Source organism: Alexandromys fortis, unplaced genomic scaffold (assembly GCF_014885135.2).
Source record: "Alexandromys fortis isolate MF-2015 unplaced genomic scaffold, M_Fortis_MF-2015_v1.1 scaffold_20, whole genome shotgun sequence".
Lineage (NCBI taxonomy): Eukaryota > Metazoa > Chordata > Mammalia > Rodentia > Cricetidae > Alexandromys > Alexandromys fortis.
This window is the reverse complement of record NW_026067903.1, coordinates 7,978,083-7,994,768: the sequence shown is the minus strand read 5'-3', so window position 1 is coordinate 7,994,768 and position 16,686 is coordinate 7,978,083. Positions and strand designations below refer to the sequence as shown.

Genomic DNA, 16,686 nt, shown 5'->3' with positions numbered 1-16,686 from the left:
TAACTCATGGAAGTGTTTTTTTTCCTCCCACCATGAGTGTACCAGGAATGGAACTCAACTTCTTGACAGGCTTGGCAGCAAGGCCTTTAGCTTCGGAGACATCTTATTGCCCGAAACAGCCATCCCCTCCCCCACTATCTGGCTGTTTTTATATTGGCAATGTGAAAGTACGTAGGATAGAGGTCAAGTAATCAAGCCCAAACCAGTTCTTCTCTGGCTTTTCAAGATGCTCTCCATTCTTTCATGTAAACACTGTGATGACCACTATGTTGACAGCCTGTTACCAACGACCCCATTGATCTTTCAGTGACTTAAAGCACGTCCGGTCCTGGTCCTCGGCCCCACCCTTCCACACTCAGCCCCAAATGATTTCCTCTGAGCCCTCCCTCAATAGAGGGCTGGCAACCCCTGAAATTCTTTGGTTACCCTGCAGGTGTTGCTAGCCCATCTACTTAAGCCTGTATTTTGGCAGCCCCCTTTTTATTTTATTTTGTGTGTATGTTGGTGGGATGTACTGTTCACCTGCCTCTGCCTCCCGAGTGCTGGGATTAAAGGCGTGCGCCACCACCGCCCGGCTTTCCCATGAACTCTTTTCCAGTACCTCAATTCTCTTCCTCTCAGAGAGGTGTGGGATTAAGGGCCTTACATTAGGGCTTGATCCTGGTATCCTCGCCTTTCCAGCAGATTCCAGAAAGAGAAAAGCTCTCAGGAATAGGCCTTTTCCAAACGCACAGTGGCGGGACAGTATTTTTCTTCGAAGCCTGCCTTTCCCCGACCTCTCTCATCTTCAGCTGTGGCACAGCTGTGGATGTCTGCGTGCAGCTCAGTCTGGGTGGCCTCACTACCCTGGTGCAACCTTGGGAACCTGGACTGCGACACTGAGGGCTGAGGGCGCAACCATCCACCCGGAAAGGGACGTGGTGGTGAGTTCGGTCTAGGGGCTGGTTCAAGCGGGTCCGAGCGTTCCACAAGAACTCAACTGCTGCTGCACCGCAGTCTAAGCACCTGAGGCGCCATCGGGGAACTGCGGGTCGAGACAGCCACTCGACGTCCAGTTCGACAGCAGTAGCTGCCCGCGCCCGTGGGTGGGGCGAAGTGGAGTGAGCTCCTAATGCAATTGGCCAAGGGGCGTGGCTTGCCAGCCACTGGCAGCCTTCATTGGCTTCTGGGACAGAGGCTCCGCCCCGCACTGTCTAAACTCTCTCGCGGGGTGGGAGCGCGGCGTGCACAGACCTCGGCGGCGGGTCGCAGCATGAGTCGCCACTTGGACCTGGTGCGAAGCTTCCTGGAGCAGCTGGAGGCTCGGGACTGCCGGGAGGGAGAAATCCTTGGCCGCGAGTTCAGAGTGAGTGACACTCCAGCGATCAAACTTCGCAGCTAGGCTGTCCCCACCGCTGTCCACCTGTGCAATGTCAAAGTTCTGCCTGTTTCTCTCGGTTCCCGGGGCGTCTGTCTCCTGCCTCCGGCTCTCTGGTTTCCTCTTCCAGCACCTCCGTCGCGCTCTCACACTCTCCTTCAGCCTTTCCTACTCTGCCCGCAGGTGCCCAGAGGGTGAAGTACACCGCTGTCTGGGAGGAGTCGGGCACACTCAGGGTCAGTGTATCCCCGAGCGACCCTTCTCCCTAGCAGGGCGGTGGCTGCAGCTGGGGAGGGAGGCAGCACACCTGCGCTGGACTCCTAGTCCCCAACCCGGGCCACTCCTAGGTCACCTTGTAATCCCTGGGAGGAAGTGGCTTGGGGCAGCAGAAAGAGGAACAGGGAAACGTTGTCGCTTAGCCTTTGAGCTCCGCGGAGTTTAGAATTTCGAGTCCTTGACCGTGGCCTGGGGAAGTCTGACTTCAGTTTCCACTGTTTTGAAAATGTGAATGTTAAAAGTTGGTCTGAAAAATTAGGTAGTTTTGGTAGAAACACTTAGCACTTATTTGGGTTGCTCACTGGATAGGTGCCCTCAACATACATTACAAAACTTCTAAACGTTACATCAGGTAGTGCCAATCAAGCCTGTGAAAGAGAATACCACTCAACAGGTAACGAAGTGTTTTAAATATAGCGACATGATCACACTGTATCCAACACAAATATGTACTATAAATATATAAAAGCCAAATATGACAATTAAATAACCACTTCCAGCCTGGCATGGTGGCACATGCCTGTAATTCCAACACTTGGTAGCCTAAAACAGGAGGATCACTGCGAGGTCAAGGCCAGCCTGAGTTACATAATTTGAGGCCACTCTGAAATACAGAGTTAGATTGTCTCACAAAAAGAAAAAGATAGTTTACACAAAGATCATTGTGTAACCCAATAACAATACACCGTGGTGGTGCACACCTTTAATCCCAGTACTCCCGCTGGGAAGGCAGGGCCAGGTGGATCTCTGTAAGTTGAGTTCAGCCTGGTTTATGTAGAGAGCTCCAGGATGGCCAGGACCATGCTGAAAGACCCTGTCTCAAAACCAATGACAATACCACCATACACACAACAAACAACAATACCACAATACATACAACAAACATAATAAGAACCAAATTTATTAAATTCATAAATAAATATGCAGACTAAACATGTATAATTGTAAATATGAATAATTTGCACATGTAAAATACTGTAACATAAGAAATATATAAGTAATACATATTAATATAGGTTTTTCTGAGACAAAGTTTCTCTGTAGCCTTGGCTGTCTTGGAACTTGCTTTGTAGACCAGGTTGGCCTCCAACTCACAGAGATCTGCCTGCCTCTGCCTCCCCAGTGCTGGGATTAAAGGTGTGGGTCATCACCACCGGCCCTGAAATATGTAATTTATAAACATGAAAATGTGCATAAATATACACGTGGTGTATCGTTCAGGCTGATGAAGAGAGCAGTTCTGAGGGCAGAGTCTTGCACTCACTCCCTCACTCCAGGGCTTTGGTTTTTCCGCCTCTGGGACTGAAATTCCAACAGTGCCACCACTGTAGGAAGGTGTCTCTGGGGGCTGGAATAAAACCCTTTGCAGTGGTGGCCCAAACACAATGGCAACTTGATAGGTGTTTATTATCATTGCAATTATGAACACCGGATAATAAGAATAATATTCTTCACTAATTATAATAATGTACTAGTTATAAAGCACCTATAGCATCTTCTTATATGTTATATACTATAACATATATATGACATCTTGTCACATTGTACCTTGTATAAAGCACTTATTTTAAATTTTTATTTGGTATGTATGTGCACATGCACACATGTGCTCACAGTATTCTTAGAGACCAGAAGAAGGTTTTGGATCCCCTGAAGCTGGAATTGCAGGCAGTTGTGAGCTGGCCAGTGCTGGTGCTAGGAACCGAACTTGGGTCCTCTGCAAGAGCAGAAAGCACTTGACCACTCAGCCATCTTTCCAACCACCATTTAATTTTTTTTTTGAGACAGTATTTTATGTACCTCAGATCTTGAACTCAATATGTAGCCAAGGATGATTCTGAGCTTCTTATAAAATTGTGCATGCATGCATGCATGCGTGCGTGCGTGCGCACGTGTGTGTGTAACCATGAGAGTTGGCTCTCTCTTTCTACCTTATGAATTCTGGTGGTCAATCTCGGGTCATCAGGCTTGGTGGCAAGTACCTCTACCCTCTGAGTCATCTTCCCAGCCCATTTCATTTGTTCGGGGGTGGGAGTCTTGTGCATGCCACAAGTACCCATGTAGAGGTCAGAGAACAACTTTCTGGTGTTGCTTCTCACTCCTTATTAAGATGTACGCTCTGGGGATTGAGCGCAAATCTTCATGTCCGAATACCAAATGCTTTTACCCACTGAGCAATCTTTCGGGTCTAGATAATGCATATTTTATTATTTATAGTACATTATAATGTGGATCGAGGGTGCAGGCCTGAGAAATCAACCTCCTTGTGGGACCTTTGGCAAGTTGCTCAACCACTTCCTCCGTCAGCTTCATCTACACAATGGACAGTGGGTAGTTTCTACTTAGGACGACTGAATCACCTAGGCGTGTTTTTCACTTGCTGTTGCTGGATATTATTAAACAGATTCTTATGCCATGGGTTTGCACGAGTCTTTCTGTTTGGATAACTCTTGGGATGTTTCAGCGTTCCTACACTCTGACCTGGCTCTTTTCTTCTTCTCTCTTGCCTCTTCTCTTCTTTTGGCTCGTGGTGCCTTCTACCAGGATATTAAGGCCCGCTCCGTGGCCTGGAAGACTGGGGGTGTGTGCTCCACTAAGGTCGGCAACCGGCCTGGGAACACGAAGAAGAACCGCTACAAAGACGTGGTGCCATGTAAGTCACTGGGTATCTTTAGGGAGTCAGGGCCACTTGCACAAACGCTAGGTGGCAGTGCCTGAGTGGCAGCAGCCACCCACTGCCCGGCCCCAAACCTCCGCTCCGCAAAGAGTTCTACCTCCCCTACTTGAGGCAGCTGCATTACTCCTTGAAGCCACAAGGGGCAGAGTCCTACCAGTGTTCCGTTACCTGGCTTGCTTTCGCATTGGAAGCCATCAGATAATTGCACACCCTCTCCATATGTCTTACCCACTGGCAGATGACGAGACCCGTGTCATCCTTTCCCTGCTGCAGGAGGAAGGACATGGAGATTACATCAATGCCAACTTCATCCGGGTCAGGCTAGTGACCAGGGAAGAAATGGCTTGGGGGTGGGGAGGGTGGGCTTCAGAATCTTGTTAATGAATGGTGAATGGGCCTTTCCCAGGGCACAGATGGAAGTCATGCCTACATTGCGACCCAAGGACCCCTGCCTCACACTCTGTTGGACTTTTGGCGCCTGGTTTGGGAGTTCGGGATCACGGTCAGCATTGGGGGACCTTGGGCATGGTTCTGAGTCACCTCCTTCCTGTTTCCTCACCAGTGACCTCCCTCTTCCTTGCTCCTCTTGTCTAGGTGATCCTGATGGCCTGTCAAGAGACAGAGAATGGACGGGTGTGTATCCTCAGCCTCCCAGAGTGCAAAGAAGGCTTGTGTAGGGAGGCAGGAGAAGGAATCTTAGGGTCTCCTTCTTGTCTCTAGGACCCTGGGTAAAGTCCTTGGCTGACTCCATTGTCGTTCTGCAAAAGCAGCTAGTCCTAGTTTTGCTTTGATCTTTTTTCTTTTGTCCCCTCGGCGCTGGCAACCGGGGCCTTCCACCAGCCCACGACATGTCCAAGGACCTGTACAGCCCTGTTTCCTCCCTGGTCTTTCTCTCTGTAGCCCTCCTTGCTTTTTACACTCCCCTCTACTTACGCTTGCCTGTTCCTCAGATGAGACAGAGAGGGCTCTCCTCCAAGGCCTGTGCCTCAGCCATCCCCTGCCTCAGACTTTTCAATTGCCCATTCTGTTACCTGGACCTTCAACTGGCTTCCCACTCCCCAGCGTGCCAACCTGTAACTCCTTCCTGTATTTTCCCATTTCTAGTCTATCTCAACAGTTCGTATCTACCTCAACACACTGGCTAATTCTACATGTGAAGTACACTCACAAAAGTGTGGTTACACCCCACACGCTATTGGTTTCGCCTTTCTGCAGGAATACAATCTGTTCAGTTGCGGATAGCAGCTGCAGCTCCCTCCCTTGCTGCTGGTACTTGGGAGGCCAAAGTGAGAGGATAAAAAGTTCGAGGGCAGTCTGGGCAACTCAGGGAGACCGCCAACATTTCCATCATCCCGTTAGCAGTCACACGCCGCGTTTAGAGTCACAGACAACCCCGAGTCCACTTTTGATCACGGCAGGTTTGCCTACTCTGCATGATTGACACACGATGGAATTGTGCAGCGGAGTGTCTTTTGTGGCTGGTGTCTTTCTCTTTGTGTCTTTGGTTCTTGCACATGGTAGTGAGTTCACAGTTTGCTCCTGTTGCTGAGTCGTACCACACAGAATGTTTCTGCATTTCACTCCCTTGAGCAGTTTGTAGATGCTGGGTTGTTTCCATATGTTGGCTTCGGTGAATCACACCGCTATGAACACTCATATGCAAACCTCGAGTGGACATGAACTTTCGTTTCTCGAGCTGTTGGAACTGCTGGGTCATGGGGGAAGTCTGCTTTTAACTCTGTTTTAAGGAAGTGACAAACTGGTTTCCGTAGGAGCTGCACCGAGTTACGTTTTCATCCATAGTGCACGACAACTCTAGTTTCATCAGAGCCTCGCCAGTGTTTGTTATTCTCTTTTTAGAAAGTTCCTTTATTGGGGGGCGTGTCCATGTGTGCAAGTGCCTACTGTGGAATGGGGTGGAGGTTAGAGACAGCTTTGGGAATTGGTTCTCTTCTCTACCATGTGTTCCTGGGATTGAACTCAGGTCCTGGCAATTAGTATGTTTACCAGATGAGCCATTTTGCCTGCTCCCTACTCATCTGTCTGTATAGCCATTATTGGGAATATGAAGGAATCTCTAACTGGGTCTTTTAAAACATATAAAATGTATGTAATCATAAAATTTGCCTCTTAAGGGACTGAGAAATATTTGGAGGTTAAGAGCACTTGTTGCTTTTATAGAGGACCAGAACTCAGCTTAAAACTGCCTGCAACTTCAGCTCTAGTGGGCTCTGACACCCTCTTCTGGGCTCCTTGGGCACCCAAACACATTTGACATTCATTCTCATACAAGAGAGACATGCACACATGCATACGCACGTGTGTGCGTGCACACACACACACACACACACACAAATAAAAGGCATAGACTCCCCCTTTCTCCCTGGTGCTGGCCACCTGTCTTCCGTCTCCGCTGAATCGCCTGTTCTAGTTGTAGACGGGATTATAAAGCAAGTGTCCTCCTGTCTCTGGTTTATTTCACTTGATGTTTTCAAGGTGTGTCCATGCTGTCCCATCAGGATCTCATTCTTTTTAAGACTACTATGCCATCGCTTTGTGCCATGTTTTCTTTACCCATTCATGTGTTGATAGATGTTTGGGTTGTTCCTATCTTTTAGGCTGCTATGGATAATGCTGTTCGCACACACTGGTAAACAGTTATCTGTTTGAATCTGGGTTTTGTTTTCCTTCATTTATGTGTCTGTGCATACTTGTGTCTGTGTGTCAACAACACATGTATAGTTATGGATGTGTACACCTGTGTGCATACATCTCCCATCTCACTAAGTGACCCTGGCTGGCCTGGAACTCAGAATGTAGACAAGATTGGTATTAAGCTTAGAGACACACCTTTCTCTGCTCTCTGTTTCTGCCACATTGCTAGGTTTAAAGGCTAGGCTCTGGCTCTGCCCGGCTCTCTTATTCCTTCTGAGGCAGAATCTCTCCCAGAACTCAGTGCTTGAATTTTCTCAGCTAGCCTAGAAGCTAGCAACCCCAGAGAGCGTCCTGTCTCTGACCACCTGAGCTGGGGCTGTAGGAGGTATACAGAGGATGCCTGGCTTGTTATATGGGTGCAGGGATCTGAACTTTAGTGCTCATGGGTGTGCAGCAAGCACTCGTAATTGCTGAGCTATCTCTCTAGCGCACCTTCTATTTTTTCAATTCATTGAATATAAATCTGCAGTAGAATCACTGTTTAATTTTTATTTCACAGTGTCTAAACCTTTTACGATTTCACCAGCTAGGGGTTTCGGTTTCTCCATATGTTCGCTAACACTTGCTATTTTGTGTGCGTACATGTGTATGCACATGTGTGTGCACATGTATGTGTGTCTGGGTGTATATGTGTTTGTGTGCACACCAAGTGTGTGTGTGTGTATGGTGTGGTGTGCTCTTGCACATTTGGAGGCCAGAGGAGGAATTGGACATCCTCCTTTATTAATTTTCTGCCTTTTTCCATAGAGGCAGGGTCATCCACTTAGCCTGGCACTAGGCTGGCAACCAAGCCCTAGGAATCCTCCTGCCTCTGCCCCTACAGTATTGTGGTTACAGGTGCAACCCAGACTTTTCATGTGGGTGCTGGGTATTTGAATTCAGATCCGCATTCTTGTTCAGTAACCGCTCTTACGCATGAGCCATCTCCCCAGCTCAGCAGTTGTTATTTACTTCCCACTCTTTAAGAGAACGGCTCCTGGGATAGAGAGACGGCTCAGTGGTCAAGACTGCATCCTGCTGTTGCAGTGGACCCAAATTTGGTTCTTAGCACCAGCATCAAGCGTTTGCGACTACTTGTAACTCAGCTCCAGGATCCAACAATTCTGGCCTCTGCAGGCACTGCATTCACCTCCTCAATTAAAAATAATAAAAATAAGTCCTTTTTTTTTTTGAGGCAGGGTTTCTCTGCATAGCCCTTACTATCCTGGAACTCACTCTATAGACCAGAGAGCCACCTGCCCCCTACTTCCTTAGTGCTGGGATTGAAGGCATGTGCCACCGTCACCAGGCAAAAATAAATATTAAAAAAGAAACTTTCATTTTGGTTTTGTTTTTCAAATATTTTTTTATGTCCTTTCTGGACAAGCATATACTTGGGTCCCATTTTAAAACTGGTCTGTTGTTTTTGTTACTGAACTGAAAGAGCTCTGGGTACAAGTGCTTATCAGCATACGACTGATGAAGCTTCTCTCCCATCCTGTGGACTGTCATTTCCTTTCTCAGTAGTAACTCTTTGCAAACACATATGCTTTGATCGTTGTGTTCTAACCTATCATTCTGTATTTATTTATTATTATGTATACAGTATTCTCGGTATTCTTCCTGCATGTGTGCCTGCAGGCCAGAAGAGGGCACCAGATCTCATTACAGATGGCTGTGAGCCACCATGCGGTTGCTGGGAATTGAACTCTGGACCTTTGGAAGAGCAGGCAGTACTCTTAACCACTGTGCCATCTCTCCAGCCCCTAACCTATCATTCTGCTGGTATATTTTTGCATTTACATCTAGGAAGTCACTGTCTAAAAAATAAAGATCTACTTCTGTGCTTTCTAAGTTTTTCACAACTTTATATCTTACATTTCTTATTCTTTTGAATTAACTTTTATGTATACAGGATGAAAAAGGAATCCAAAGCTCTTTTGTATGTATTCAATTGATCCCATACCTTTGGTGAAGACCACGCCTTCTCCATTTAATTGGTCACCCACTGGGCCTTCTCCATTAATCCCATGGCATCTTTATTGAAAAAAGTAATTGTAAAGGCTTATTTCTGAGCTCTCAAATTTTTCCATTGATCTATAAATCTGTCTTTGCATTAGCAAGACAAGGTTGTGATTACTGTATTGTAGTAGCAAATTTTGAGATTTTTTTTTCAGTGCTGGGCATCAAAACCCAGAGCCTTTTTCTTGGTAGGGAAGCATTCTATTCCTAGACTAAACTCATAGTCCTGTAAGCTTCCAGTGTGGAAGTGAGTCCTCTAATTTGTCCTTTCTCTGTGTGCTTGTATGGGTGTGCTGTGTGGTATGTGTGCATGTGTGTGAGTGGGAGGGTATGTGTACATATGTGTGAGCATGTGTGTGGAAGCCAGGGGGTAACTGCAGGTATATTTCTCTATTGCTCTCCACCTTACTTTGAGAAAGGGTCTCTGAAAATTCAGTGTTGCCCTCTCTGAGCCGCGATCTGCATTTCTGTAGCATGTTGGAATAGTGAGGCTCCTTAGTTCCTACATGTCAAGGCAGTAGGCCAGTTAGTCCACTTAGTGCCTACACCCTTGCAGTGCATGTGTCTTTGATGGGAAGCATTGGTTCATGTACTTAGTTCCAGCTCCAGGCAGCAGGAGGATACCCTGAACTGCCTTCCCCCAGAATAATCAAAACATTGCCCCTCAGAGTCAGGTAGATCTCTGTGAGTTCGAGGCCAGCCTGGTCTACAGAGCGAGTTCCAGGATACCCAGAGCTACACAGAGAAACCCTGTCTCAAAAAACCAAAATAAATAAATACATAAATACATAACTAATCTTGCCCCTGTGGAGTGTGCGGATTATGCATGTGTTTAATGCCATACTCTACAGCTGGCCTCTGTCACAGCCACAGCTGCTGGCCCTTCCACGTGTCTCACTTGGGTGTCTTGTCACTCTGAAAGTGACCTCCCCACTTACTCTTGCCTTTCCTCCCTCCCTCTGCAGAGGAAGTGTGAACGTTACTGGGCCCAGGAGCAGGGGCCACTGCAGACAGGGCCTTTCTGTATCACCCTGGTAAGCCGGGACAGGGGTGGGAAGAAGGTGGGCTCTGCAGGCCTTGGGTAGTGGGGAGATCTCCAGGAAGATATAGAGAAGGAGAAAACTTGAACCGGATGTGCAAGGATGAGCCGTTTTCTCACAGCTCCCTGACACCACGGAAGACTCAGAACACTCTGGGCTCGTCATACAAACCATCAGAACACAATTTAAAGTTTTTACTTTATTATTATTTTATTGGTTTTTTTTTTTTTTTTTTTTTTTTTTTTTTTTTTTTTTTTTTTTTTTTTTTTTTTTTTTTTTTTTTTTTTTTTTTTTTTTTTGGTTTTTCGAGACAGGGTTTCTCTGTAGCTTTGGAGCCTGTCCTGGAACTAGCTCTTGTAGACCAGGCTGGCCTCCAAAATGTGCCTGTTCAGGTTTCTGCAATTCGTATTTCTTTACCATGTGCAGAGAACTGCATACAGATACAATGAGACCAATGTATTTCAGAACAATGGACCTCTCGTGTTCACTGGACAGGGGTTAATTTTGTTTGTATAGTCATTCCTCTTTTCCTGTTCTGAGAAAAGTTTCCTTGAAAACTTTGGGAGAAGTTTAGACCAAAGGAAAATTTATAAATATTATCAGTATAGAAATTTATTTGAATTAAAAAAACATATGGCTGAATTTATAATAACATAATACTTACCTAAAGGAAATAACATCATTGGCTGTGAAACCACTTTTTGTTTGTTTGTTTGTTTGATGAGAGGGTTTCTCTATGTAGCCTTGGCTGTCCTGAAACTCTCTGTAGACCAGGCTGACCTCAGATTCACAGAGATCCTTCTGCCTCTTCCTCCCAAGTGCTGGGATTAAAGGCATGCACCACCAGTGCCCAGCTGACTGTGAAACCATTTAAAGATATTCTTTTGAAATTAAAAGAAATACGTGGCAGACAATGAGGGCTGACTGAGAAGCCAAGGACAATGGCACTGGGTTTTGATTCTACTGGCTGTGTGGGAACCTAATCTGTTTGGATCCTCACCTTCCTGTATCTGGATGGAGGGGGGAGGACCTTGGACTTCCCACAGGGCAGGGAACCCTGACTGCTCTTTGGACTGGAGAGGGAGGGAGAGTGGGGGAAGGGGGAGGGAAATAGGAGGAGGGGAGGAGGTGGAAATTTTTAATAATAATAATAATAATAAAGCTAAACAACAACAAAAAAGAAATACACAATGAGAATGGACAAGGAAGCAAAGAGAAAATATAAGTCCTCTGAGGATTGGGAATTCTAACAAGGACACACTACGTAAGCTAGCCCAACAGAGTCTGAATTGGAAGCCATGCTCAGAAAGCTCTCTCGTCTCTCAGCAACATGGGAAATAAGTCTGTGGTCCCAGAAATGTAAGAACAGCACTGCAGGCCAGAGACTTTTTAAAAATGTTTTAGTATTTGATTTTTACTCAAGAATGCTTTGCTTGCATCAGGCATGTAGTATACCCATGTCATCCCAGCACGTATACACATGTAGTATACACATGGTAGTATACACATGTATATACACATGGTAGTATACACAAGTATATACACATGTAGTATACACATGTAGTATACACATGTCATCCCAGCACATGGGAATCTGAAGCAGGAGGCTCTCATGTTTGAGGCTAGCCTAGGGCTCTACAGCAAGACCGGTCTCAAAACCAAAATCAAAACGCAAAGCTTTGCTTTCTAGAAGTATGAAATGTGCCCCTGCAGGTCTGTATTTCCCTTTTGTTCTCTCTCTTCTTCTCACATGCTCAGATAAAGGAGATGCCAGTGAATGCAGACATCATTCTCAGGACCCTCCGGGTTACATTCCAGAAGGTACTGAACAGGCAAAAGATGAAGGGGCTCTTGCACGGGTGGAGCTGTTTCCACCGCCATAAACTGGGCTCTCTTGATGGTTTTCATCACCTTCAGTGATTATGCCGTGGGTTGGCTTTCCTTTGCGGAGCTGGGGATGGAGCGCACAGCCTCGTGCATGCTGTACAAGCGCTCTTCCCCCAGCCTTATCTGGTGGATTTCAATGGAATACACTTAGGGCCATAGTAGGTGCTCTATAAATGTATGCTTTTCTATTCTCTGTTCCCCATCCCAGGAATCGCGCTCCGTGCACCAGCTGCAGTATATGTCCTGGCCAGACCATGGGGTTCCCAGCAATTCCGACCACATTCTCACCATGGTGGAGGAGGCCCGTCGCCTCCATGGAGCTGGCCCTGGACCCCTCTGTATCCACTGCAGGTTTCGAGAACAGGCTTTCTGGGCTCTGTAGAGGCAGAAGGTAGAGGGTGAGGCAGAAAAGCAAGGAAGAGAGGTTTTGGCTCGAAAGCAGCCTTTCCCTTTCCGTTGCCTCTTTTTGAGAAACTTCCGTCCCTATGTTCATGATATAATGAGCTGGAATCTATAGCATTTGCCGAGCACAGACTGCCTACTGGGGAGTAAGCATATAGCTGATACTTAATAAGCCCAAGTGAATAAAAAATGGTTTTCCTGTGCTGAAAAATTAGCTCAGTGGGTAAGGTACTTGCTGTACATGGACTTGAACTCAGATCTCTAGCACCCAGGGAAAACCAGGATGGGTGGCTTGTCTCTGTGACCCCATGGCTGGGTGAGGGGTAGACACATGGATCTATGGGGCTTGCTAGTCAGCCAATCAAGCCAGTTTGTGAGCACCCCATTTAATAGGAGACCCTGTCTCAAATATAATGTTGATCTCTACACACACACACACACACACACCAAATTGGCACACACTAGTGTACATATAAAAAACCAAAGTATTTTATTTGAAATTATAATCTAGGGATCATATATATATATTTCAGGGGATCTGACTCAGCTCAGCCCCAAATTCTCCATGTAGAAGAGGTATTGGCATCTGTATGATAGACAGGCTGGCCATCCCAGCACTTAGGAAGTTGAGGTCAGAGGATCAAGAGGTCCAAGCCAGCCTGGGCAACACGGCAAAACCTATGGGAAGTGGAGGGGATTGGGAGAAGAATGGAAAAATGGGGAAAAGGTCGTTGTGGGCCGGCTGTGATAGAGTCTGCTCCGATCCTTGCTTGTCAGCGCTGGCTGCGGACGAACAGGTGTCCTGTGTGCTGTGGATTACGTGAGGCAGTTGCTGCTGACCCAGGTACGATGTCATCTTCCTCTGTGTGCAGCGTGTCTCACACCTGCCTACCAGGGCCTGTTCACACTCCCTCTCTCTGTCCCAGACAATCCCACCCAATTTCAACCTCTTTGATGTGGTCCTCGAGATGAGGAAACAGCGTCCTGCAGCCGTGCAGACAGAGGTGTGTGCTTGCCCTGCCTTCCTATTCCCTAGGACACGGGGAGGCTTCTGTGTTTTCCCTTCTCAATGACCACTCACCCCAACAGGAGCAGTACAGGTTCCTGTACCACACCGTGGCCCAGCTATTCTCCCGTACTCTCCAGAACACCAGCCCCCACCGCCAGAAACTAAAGGAGGTACGGAGCCCCCAATTCCACTCTGTCAGCCACCAACACTCTGACACCCCTGAGAACAACAATGGACTTACTGTGCCAGGGCCCTCGCCTCCTCAGGACTACTTCCTCAGTCTGTCCCCTCATAAGCTTATCTCAGCATCCACAGTGACCAGCAGAAGGGGCATGGCCCTCACGACCCTCTCCGCCTGCTCTCCTGTAGAACTGTGCCCCAATTGGAAAGGATTCCTTGTCCCTCAGGATCTCCCCAGAGCCGTCTGCCACATCCCGCCCACCAGGTGGTGTTCTCAGGTACTGGTACTGGCTGACCCACACACAGTCCACTCTGCATCTGGACTGCCTACCCCTGCATTCTGAGTTAGCCTTTCCCTTGCTCTTGCAGACAGTAATTAATTAGGCAAATGTTTTTAGACTCTCTCTCTCTCTGTGTCTGTGTCTGTGTCTGTGTCTGTGTCTCTCTCTCTCTCTCTCTCTCTCTCTCTCTCTCTCTCTCTGTGTGTGTGTGTGTGTGTGTGTGTACATGCACTGAGAGGTCAGAGGATGTAGAAGGAGTTGCTGGCAGGCTTGCTTTTCGTCCCGCCCGGCTCCCACACACACGGCTACCTTAGTCCCGGAAATAATTACAAGGAAACTGTATTCATTTAAACACTGCCTGGCCTGTTAGTTCTAGCCTCTTATTGGCTAACTCTCACATCTTGCTATCTGTGTAGCACCACGAGGTGGTTGGTGGCTTACCTGATCTGGAAGCTGGCTCCAAGGTGTCTGACTGACTCTTCTTTCTCCCAGCATTCTGTTAGGTCTACTCCTGCCCTATCAAAAAGCCAAGGCAGTTTCTTTATTAACCAATGAAAGTCAGCAGATAGATAGAAGACCCTCCTACATCAAGAGGCCAATCTCGGGTATGGGTCCTCACCTCCCATATGTTTTGAGACAGTCTAGTCTCACTCTGTACATCAGGTTTTTGGGGATTCACCTGTTCCTCTCTCCCCTCTCAAGTAGGAGTTCTGGGGCTACAGCCACACTCGACCAAGTCTGCCTTTACATGGGTCTTACTTGTCAGTCTGTCCCTGTCCCCTTTACTGTAGGGATACTAGAGACGCGGAACCCCGCTTTCAACCCTCGGGTGGCCCGCCCCTTCCCTCCTTTGCTGCGCAGGGGACTGGGGCCGGCAGGCAGGAAGGAAGCCCGCAGCCTGGGGTTGAGCTTGCTCCCTCCCCTGCTCTCCTTGTACTCTGCGCTTTCACTTCCTCTGCTTGTTGCCCGCAGCAGGAGCATCTCCGTACCCGGATCCCAGAGCCGGACCATGGCCGACACGTACGCTGTGGTTCAGAAGCGTGGCGCCCCTGCGGGCGCAGGGCGGGGGACGCGGGTGCCCAGCAGCACCGACACCATAATCTACAGCCAGGTGACTCCGCGTTCCCAGCGGCCGGTGGCACACACCGAAGACGCGACGGGGACGACGCCACCGGGCCGTGGTGAGTTGGGGCCGGCCCGCTCGGAAAGCAGGGCTGAGGGCCACCCGCGCGCACCTGTTCTCATGTTCGCCACCTGCTAAGGCTCCGGGTGGGGGTGGGAGATCTAAGCAACCACGCGGGAGTCAGCTCCCAAACCCAGTCTGGCCACGTCCTGGGCTCCTGATTATCGGGGTTCAAGCCCCAAAATGAATCGCAGGTCAGGTCTCAGTTGAGAGGTTGGGTCTAAGACGGGCCCCAAAGATAGACCTCCGGACTTGGCCACGCCCGTGGCTCCGCCTCCAGCTGTTTACCTCTGCGAGGGAAGTCTGTGACTGCGCCCTCGGTCGAGTCCCCTGGGACTCGAGAAGGCTGCTTGAACTGACCGGTAGAGGTTCTTATGCCCGCAGTTCCTGTGGATCTAAATCCTCCCGGGCCTGATGCCTATGAAGAAGTAACAAATGGAGCGCAGACTGGTGGTCTAGGTAAGTCAGAGCCTACGGTGCAGCTTTGGAGAGCCCCAGGAATTTGGCAGTTCTGGCTGGAGCTTGGGATTCAGGCTGTCCTTCATATACCAGGGCCTGGGGGCATGCGAGGGTGTTTGGGGAGAGGTTCCCCTTTCACACCCCAACTTCTCTCCCTTCTCTCAGGCTTCAACTTGCGCATTGGAAGACCCAAAGGACCACGGGATCCTCCAGCGGAGTGGACGCGGGTGTGAGTGTTATCGCTCAATAGTTGGCTGGACTTCTGCAGCCTTGCTGCTGTGCGCTGTGTTGGAAATGGGACTTGTGGGTCTGCATCAAAATAAAACTTTCTCAGGGCAGAAAAAATAAGGGCTTTGCCCCAGTGTTTATAGCAATCAAAGCCCGAGGCTTGGAGAGGTAAGTGGGAAATCACTGGTGGTGGGTCTACCCTGAGGAAATTTAAGAAAGAACATCAGGAGTGGGCGTTGCGACCCCCTCCCCATATACCCAAGAGGATATAATCTATTGGTAAGCTTCCAGAGACATCCCCTCCCCACAGAATGAGAGGTGTATCCTCAGTACCGGGGCTTCCTTTGCCCAGGCACTCAGGTGACCACAAGGGGATGAGGTAGATGACCCTGAGGATGGGTAGATGGACCTCTCACTATTCAGACAGATCCAGATCAAGCCTAGCTATGGCCAAGTGGACTGACTCCAGACAGGCAGATTAAAAAAAGAAAAAGAAAAAAGATTCCAGATAGGAAAACATAGCTCACCAAATCTGGACATAGAGCTAGGTCGCTAAATATCCACACCTTCAGAGGAGTTGTCTATGGCAAAACAGATGGACTTCAGCCAGAGAGAAATAAACCAACCAATAGCCTTTAAGACCAGTCCCAGTCAGTGATCACTAGTCCCCTCAAATCAGGCCCTCACTCTGCCTGGCTAGCCAAATGGACTCCTAGCCAGACAGAACCCCAGACATAAACAGATTCCTGATGAACTAGTACAAGACATCCCAGCTAGACTGGGCAGACTGACTGACCTACCAGCCATAGACAGAACGGGACTGTACAGACATCACAGGTCATCCGCTAAACTCCCAGCTATCCAGACAGACGGAGCCCTTCTGACATAGAATTCCTGTTTGGGTGGACACATGGAATTTGCTCCTTTTGGTCAGATGGCTGACAGATAGCTGAGTCAACCAGCGAGACAGGCAGATATACATCCCTAGTTG

At 48.3% G+C, this 16,686-nt stretch overlaps 1 protein-coding gene and 1 long non-coding RNA gene across 5 annotated transcripts; one reads left to right on the top strand and one right to left on the bottom strand.

The window, feature by feature from the left end:
• Window positions 1–1,212: 1,212 nt before the first annotated feature.
• On the top strand, window positions 1,213–15,811 carry Ptpn18 (protein tyrosine phosphatase non-receptor type 18). 4 transcript variants are annotated; one of them, XM_050134781.1, is made up of 15 exons: window positions 1,213–1,345; window positions 4,178–4,286; window positions 4,549–4,625; window positions 4,717–4,812; window positions 4,905–4,943; window positions 9,992–10,060; window positions 11,825–11,887; window positions 12,162–12,304; window positions 13,133–13,199; window positions 13,282–13,359; window positions 13,445–13,534; window positions 13,734–13,822; window positions 14,801–15,006; window positions 15,393–15,467; window positions 15,633–15,811. In XM_050134781.1, exons 1-15 carry the CDS (start codon window positions 1,253–1,255, stop codon window positions 15,698–15,700), a joined length of 1,362 nt encoding a protein of 453 aa, XP_049990738.1. In that variant the 5' UTR covers window positions 1,213–1,252; the 3' UTR covers window positions 15,701–15,811. The 4 variants fall into 4 exon arrangements, with proteins under 4 accessions (XP_049990738.1, XP_049990737.1, XP_049990740.1 ...); XM_050134780.1 differs by having other exon boundaries at window positions 14,798–15,006; XM_050134783.1 differs by lacking the exons at window positions 15,393–15,467; window positions 15,633–15,811 and adding an exon at window positions 14,318–14,430 and having other exon boundaries at window positions 14,801–14,945.
• On the bottom strand, window positions 13,542–14,804 carry LOC126497008 (uncharacterized). Its single transcript, XR_007590502.1, has 3 exons — window positions 14,445–14,804; window positions 14,267–14,341; window positions 13,542–13,735 (listed from the first exon to the last, which is right to left on the bottom strand). It is a non-coding gene; the product is annotated as an uncharacterized lncRNA (long non-coding RNA).
• Window positions 15,812–16,686: the final 875 nt, after the last annotated feature.